The sequence below is a fragment of the Phycodurus eques genome, chromosome 18 (genome assembly GCF_024500275.1).
Source record: "Phycodurus eques isolate BA_2022a chromosome 18, UOR_Pequ_1.1, whole genome shotgun sequence".
Lineage (NCBI taxonomy): Eukaryota > Metazoa > Chordata > Actinopteri > Syngnathiformes > Syngnathidae > Phycodurus > Phycodurus eques.
This window is the reverse complement of record NC_084542.1, coordinates 13,414,300-13,421,991: the sequence shown is the minus strand read 5'-3', so window position 1 is coordinate 13,421,991 and position 7,692 is coordinate 13,414,300. Positions and strand designations below refer to the sequence as shown.

The 7,692-nt window shown below is 42.3% G+C and overlaps 1 protein-coding gene across 1 annotated transcript; it reads right to left on the bottom strand.

Moving 5' to 3' along the window:
- Nucleotides 1–729: 729 nt before the first annotated feature.
- Nucleotides 730–5,782, bottom strand: hsp90aa1.2 (heat shock protein 90, alpha (cytosolic), class A member 1, tandem duplicate 2). The gene is given in 12 exon segments (XM_061704104.1): nucleotides 730–1,126; nucleotides 1,225–1,294; nucleotides 1,296–1,559; nucleotides 2,119–2,387; nucleotides 2,471–2,618; nucleotides 2,688–2,878; nucleotides 2,956–3,121; nucleotides 3,740–4,057; nucleotides 4,931–5,067; nucleotides 5,151–5,517; nucleotides 5,635–5,712; nucleotides 5,714–5,782. Coding segments are annotated over 12 exon segments (2,184 nt in total). The 3' UTR covers nucleotides 730–1,019.
- Between the last annotated feature and the right edge of the window lie 1,910 nt (nucleotides 5,783–7,692).

Below are 7,692 nucleotides of genomic sequence, written 5' to 3'. Positions count from 1 at the left end.
GAATACAGTCGTTTTTAACGTGGGGACTGGCGCCTTGCTACTGTATTAGCTATCTTTGCAGGGTATTGCACGTTGTTATTTTATCCAAGTCGATTGTACGATTTCCCTGTGGGAGGCCATGTAGTTAATTGGTACCTGAAAAAAATATATATTTACAGCACATAACATGCTACATGCACCTTGAGCACTTCACAATCATTCATCTAATATGACGAAAATCGTACCTCATATTTAAAACAGATGATTGCCAAATTATTGCTGCAGGATTCTATAAATGCTGTATTGCTATTAATAGAATCAGTTGAATTACTGTTCAGTTGTATTAGTTTTTATGTTTGTTACTGGTAGAATATTACAACATTTGTTAGTCTTCGCCAAGTTTTGCGCTGACCAACCAGACAACTGAAAAATAATGATGTAAGCTCCCGGAAAAGTTAAAGAAACGGTCCTATTGTTTATAAGGTGAGCTTACATTGGCCAACGCTACTAATTCTGAAAGCCCTGTGTGTGTTAGTTTAGCATAGCAACAAACAGGCTGAAACAAGTGCAGCCAAGAGAAACACTACGAAATAAAGAATACACTTAGTGGGAATAAGACAATTTCATATAACAAATATTAGTTAAGGTTGGAAATGTATGTGAATTCTTCTGATAAGTGTTTCTGCCAGCAGACAAGGCCTTGTTAACGACCCACCACTGGTATTTCCACATTTTCATTCAGAAATGGTCTTTTCATCATGTTAAACGTTTATTTGAGGATCCCACCACTTTTTACACCATCACCTTTCTTGCACCGTCTTTACAGTTCAAGTCATAAACACATGGAATGCTTCAACATCAATTAAATTTAAAAAAAAAAAAAAAAATACAAAAGGGGACAGGTTTTGAACAATCAGAACTACATAAAGAAGGAAGGCGGGGCGGACTCCAAAAAGAAAAATTAAAAAGGGGTCTTCCAGTGGTAACAGTAAGCTTTGTAGAACATTAATGAGAAATATTCACGGGTATGGGGACCGGGTTTAGTCCACTTCCTCCATCCTGGAGGTATCGTCCTCGCCTTCAAGGGGGGGCATCTCCTCAACGGGAGCGGTAGCGATGTCCGGAGTTGGATCTTCTTCGTCGATGCCTAGAAGAAAGACCACAAGGAATAATAATTTAGATATATATATATAAATATATATATGCTTGTGAATTAACAGGAAAATAGCTTAATCAACCACTCACCGAGACCCAGCTTGATCATCCTGTAGATGCGGTTGGAGTGCGTCTGCGGGTCATCCAGCGTGAAGCCCGACTGACAGCAGCGCCGTCTCGAATAGCAGAATGACCAAATCCTTCACAGACTTGTCGTTCTTGTCCGCCTCGGCCTTCACCCGCAGCGTCTCCACGATGGCGTGCTCGGGGTTGATCTCCAGGTGCTTCTTGGCCGCCATGTAGCCCATGGTGGAGTTGTCCCTCAGCGCCTGGGCCTTCATGATCCTCTCCATGTTGGCCGTCCAGCCGTACATGCTGGTCACGATGCAGCAGGGTGATGACACCAGGCGGTTGGAAACTGTGACCTGCGGGGGAGACCCAGTAGTAAAGTCTTTGGAGTTCCAACAGTTCGATGGGATTCTTAGCCGCAGCGGGTATGGACCAGCTTTTTGTGACCTAAAGACTTTGTGACTGGTGTAGTGGATGGATGATGCTAAGGAAAAATATTGATTGGTGTATGAGATTGTCAATGTTTTAAGCTTGTGCTGTAAAACCTGTTTTCTGTGTGTGTTGCCTGTCCTGACCAGGACACGCTTGCTTGTTAAAGAGATTTTTTAACTCAAGTAGGTTTTCCTGGCTGGATAAAGGTGAAATAAATAAATAAATAATTTTAAAAAAAATAATAATAATAAGTCAGCATGATAGAACTCAGCCAAAGCTGACCATCTGTTTGAGAACACAGGACTGATTTGGACATTTTGTGGCCCGTGTCGTAGATTTGGGTCAGAACGGTTTGTGCTGTTTGGCAAAGAGCATTAAGTGAAGATGTTGACTTCTACATTAGCTGCCATATGCAACTTAATTGCATTTTTAATTTATTTTATAGCGGTGACAATTTGGTCAGTTTTGGTTTTAAGTGCTGACCTTCTCCACTTTCTTCTCCAAGATGTCCTTCATGGTCTTGCACAGGTTTTCAAACTGAGCCTTCTTCTCCTCCTGCTTCTTCTTCTCCTCCTCATCCTCAGGCAGCTCAAGGCCTTCCTTGGTGACGGACACCAGACTCTTGCCCTCAAACTCTTTCAGCTGCTGGATGCAGTACTCGTCGATGGGCTCGATCATGTAGATGACCTCCAAGCCGGCCTTGCGGAGGCGCTCCACGAAGGCGGAGTTGGCCACCTGGTCTTTTGTCTCACCTGACACACAGACATTCTCATAAGCACGCCGTCTCACCAGTTTCAACTGCTTGTCAAGGTGAAGGAATGAGCAGCAGACTCACCTGTGATGTAGTAGATGTGTTTCTGATTGTCCTTCATGCGCATCACATAGTCCTTCAGAGAAACCATCTCCTCTCCAGAAGCGGAAGTGTAGTATCGCAGCAGCTCGGATAGTTTCTTCCTGTTCTGGGAATCCTCGTGGATGCCAAGCTAAACAGAAATGCTCGTTAGTAACATGGTTTGTAGGAGCCCTTGAGGCATGTTTGCCCGTCAACCTACCTTGATGTTCTTTGAGAACTGCTCATAGCATTTCTTGTAGTTTTCCTTGTCTTCAGAAAGCTCGGTGAAGAGTTCCAGGGACTTCTTGACAAGGTTCTTGCGGATTACCTTGAGGATCTTGCTCTGCTGCAGCATCTCTCTGGAGATGTTCAGGGGCAGATCCTCAGAGTCAACCACACCCTTGATGAAATCTGACAGGGACGGAAAAAAAGTCAGTGAGCAATTTGTTTTTGGAGCGAAAGACATTCAGTGGAGAGTCAGTACTCACTGAGGTACTCCGGAATGAGCTCATCGCAGTTGTCCATGATGAAGACCCTGCGCACATATAGCTTGATGTTGTTCTTTTTCTTCTTGTTCTCAAAGAGATCAAAAGGAGCACGGCGAGGCACAAATAACAGTGCGCGGAACTCCAGCTGGCCCTCTACTGAGAAGTGCTGATAAAAACAAGAGCATCGAGTTATTCGTTATGAGTCTGCCTTGTGTCTCTTGTGCATCTGTACATGAGTTTCACTGTTTGAATTGAACTAAATGAAGCTTTTGACACTAATCTAGTTTATTGATCTGTACCTGTAGTTTCTACTCCTTACTTTGTCAAACTTGTTACTTTTTTAAACCTCTGCTAATCTAGCATTTTTTATTTTGTGGCTCCTTAGACATTACCAGAGCTATGGGAACACGTTTTGATAGCATAAAAGCCAACACTACTAGCAAGGTCTGTAACAACAAGCAACGTGTTTTTTTACCCCCTTCTCAATGCGAGCACTATGTTAGTTAAGAACTCTACTGTGTGCAGAGAAGTGTAATCAAAATGAGTATTGTACATCAAAATGACCCAAGTCATTTGTTAAGAAAACTGAATCGAATACGGAATGTAATTATCTGTTCAACGGAGGATAAGCGATTTTAGCAGAGGTGGGAACGTTATCAGATGACTTTGGGGGTGGGGATACAGAAGTTATATAGGTTCTTCAATTTTTACCAATTATTATATTTTCTTTTTTACATATTTCTTCTACTCCGGAGTACGAGTTCTTTTGCCACCTCTGACCAACCTTGACTGCCAGGTGTTCCTCCCAGTCGTTCGTAAGACTCTTGTAGAACTCGCCGTACTCCTCATTGGTGATGTCGTCGGCATTACGAGTCCACAGTGGCTTGGTCTTGTTCAGCTCCTCCTGGTCGATGTACTTCTCCTTGATCTTTTTCTTCTTTTTCTTCTCAGAGGACTTGTCGTGCTCATCATCATCATCATCGCCGATGTCCTCCACTTCTGGTTGATCCTCGTCCTGCTCTTCCTCGTCGTTGTCTTTCTTCTCCTCCGCTTCCTCCTCTGCCTCCTCGTCGCTCACCTCCTTATCGCGCTCCTTCTCAACCTGAACGAGAACAACCTCCGAGTCAATATGAGTTTGATCTCTAATAAAGAGTAGCGAATTCTTTTGTGGCAGTTGCGATTGAGCCCAATTCACTTCGCCTGGCAACAAGCGACATAACTGTCCACCAGACGGGTATTTCGCATCTCTTCAAGTAGTGCCCGTCCCTCAAATAGATGCCTCATTTTTAATTCACCAGGGGGATAAAAGCTGGCAGTAGCGGTTGTGAATTGGTCTCACAGATTTCTATTGCTCCTGCACAGCTGGCAGTAGCGGTTGTGAATTGGTCTCACAGATTTCTATTGCTCCTGCACAGACTGTTAATAATCAAAGCCCACAAACAGAAGCAATTGAATTCAAAAGAAGACATGAAGTCAGCTATGGGATACATAAATAATGAAATAAATATTACTAAAATAAATTAACTTATTTTTCTAAATTTGTTAAAACAATTTAACAAAAAGGAGCATTAACTATTATAGTATTAAAGATTTTTCATTGCATTAATTGCGCCATTTAAAATTAGTTTAAATGTTATTTGTATTTACTAATTGTTATCTGTCATTAACTTTCTAATTGATATTGTATATAAAAGTAAAACTTATAAAAAAAATGTTTACATGTGCATTGAATCTTTTTTTAGAAACTACTTTATAAGTAATTATAAATGCCATAATAAAAATTACACAATGAGCATGAAATAAGATAACTATTTTACATACACATTTTAATTAAGTTTGCTATTTTTAAATGTCATCTACAAATGACCTGACCCATCTGGCAATTTTAAAAATCAAATGCGGCCCCAAAGGTTTTACCCGCATTAGTTTGGACGCTACCTGCTACAGGGGAACCGATTGTCCACATTTGACTTACAAAGAGTGTGATGGGGTAGCCGATAAACTGCGAGTGCTTCTTCACAATCTCTTTGACTCTCCGCTCCTCCACATATTCCACCTGGTCATCCTTCAGGTGCAGAATAACCTTGGTTCCACGACCAATTGGTTCATTAACTGCAGGACAAGACGAGTCAGTCCAAGTTACACATAACCGTCTACGGAGAATAATCTGTGCCAAATGAATGCTGCGTACTTACTCTTATCTGCCATGACAGTGAACGAGCCCCCGGCCGACGACTCCCACACGTACTGCTCGTCGTCGTTGTGCTTAGTGATGACCGTCACCTTGTCGGCCACCAGGTAGGCCGAGTAGAAGCCCACGCCGAACTGACCGATCATGGAGATGTCGGCTCCGGCCTGCAGGGCCTCCATGAACGCCTTGGTTCCAGACTTGGCGATGGTGCCCAGGTTGTTAATCAGGTCCGCCTTGGTCATGCCGATACCAGTGTCGACCAGGGTGAGGGTGCGCTCATCTTTGTTGGGAATGATTTCGATTTTCAGCTCCTTCCCCATATCCAACTGGGAGGGGTCGGTAAGGCTCTCATAGCGGATTTTGTCCAAAGCCTTGAAAAAGAAAGCAAGCAAGCAATCATTCATCATACTTTCAATTAGCTTTTTTCTTACTAGAATGGAATCTTGGATGTCTAGCCCAGCATTGTCTATCATTATTCAGCAACTTACATCAGAGGAGTTTGAGATGAGCTCCCTGAGGAAGATCTCCTTGTTGGAATAGAAGGTGTTGATGATCAGGGACATCAAGCTGAGCGATCTCAGCCTGGAACGCAAAGGTCTCTGTCTCCTCCATTGGGTGGTCCTTTGACTCAGGCATCTTTGGCGTAAGAGACGTATGTTCATTAAAATAAGCATTCATTATCATCCATTTTCTGAAGAGTTTGTCCTGATTAGGATTGCGGGTCAACTGGAGACACCCGGGAGTGGTCGTCAGTCACTTGCAGGCAGTAATTATCGTGAAATGCAAAACGGAACGTCAGTTCCGAACATCCAGACACTGTTTGACTTGCAATATTGTTTTTCTGTATTTTACTGGCGACCAGACCCGCCCAAGTTGTACGCCACCTCTCGCCTCAAATCAGCTGAGACAGGGTGCAACTCACCCTCAACGCGAATGTGGACAAACGGTACTGTAGCTAAAAAAACATTTTATTACAATTTAAATGACCTGAAACTTGACCATCTTGGGAATGACAAGTAGCATTAAACATAGGCGCGACCTCCACAAGCAGGTGGCGCAACAGACTGTCCTAACCTGTCTTTAATCCATCTTTGGGCCTTGGAGCTAAAATCCCATTGCAATCTGCTCTGAGGGCATTGTTGGCGCAACACTTTTCCATTCTACAGTCAAACGTTTGCATGATTGTCAACAGGCAAACTACAGGGGATCCTTGGTTTATGACGGACTTCTGTTCCTATGGCAATGTAACCCCAATTTATATTCAAGTTGAGACGCAGTTTAGAACTACCACTAACACAGTCGTAATAGTCATAATTACATTAAATATTTGTAATGTACAAATACTACTATGCCAAAACAAAAGAAAATGAGTTAAGTACAGCGGTAACTAGGGCTCTGCAATTTGGGTGTTTTTAAATCAATGAATTTATATATGTTAGGCACCTGCTGCTGTTTTTTTCTTCTTTTCTTTACACTAACACTATGGCTCCGAACAGAGAGGATCTTAATTTCAAAAGCAAAGTCAGTGTCCAATTCAAATTGGTCTATAGCAAATTCCCCCTCGCCCCAAAAAAAGTAATTTAATTACAAAATGGATGTACTTGTACTGGGTGAAAATGTGTAATTCACTTAGTTGCTTTTGGAAATTTTCATGATTTAAATTTTAAGTTACATTTGAAAAATATCCACAAAAGCCCCCACTTGCATAAAGAAAAAAATATCCCAAAAGCATAATCTTTTTTAGAGGACACATCTACGAGGCCTGATGTTGCAGTCATTCAAAATTAAGACAAGTAATCAATTGTAATTAGTTTTATTAATTTAAAAAAATGAAATAGTTACGATAGTAAATTCTTAACAGGTTAGTTTTTAATTGTAACCAACTACATTTCCAGAAGAATCTTCCCAACACTGACGTTAATTGAGAATGCTTTCGTTTTTCCACGAGGCCACGTCACGCCGTTCGTCACCTCGAAACGTCGTATACCGAAGACCGCCTGTCATTTTTGCTCGCTCGGTGACCCCACCTAGCGAATTCACCGGCAAACTACAAGTTTCTAGAAGGTACTCTGAGAGGTTCCATTGGAAATTCTCGTTAGAGTGATTCATCAAGATATGGAAAATCGTCTCTTTGACCACCTTTTCCGCACATTTTTTTTTTTTAAAACCTTCTTAGACATCTTGCTTAACGCCTATTACACCTAATCTGGCAAGTGCACCACCAACGCCATGTGGTCGTCGTTATCAGGCGACACACTTAATTTCGCTTAATATAAGATGAACTCGTACAAAGCGAACGCTAATAACAATTTAACTCACAGGACTCCAAATGGCTCACTTCCTTACCTTGGTCCTCGGTGTTTTCAACGTGAAAAGCGCTCGGACGAGTATTAGGCAAGCGGACGACGGCGCTTTCCTATATAGCCCTTCCTCAAAGAGTGTTCGAGAACCGACCTAAGCTCAGAGCTTCTGGAATCTTCCTCGATACAGCCGGCAAAACAGCGAACGCTGATTGGTCCTAATCTGCCGTCAGTCTGGAAAACGGG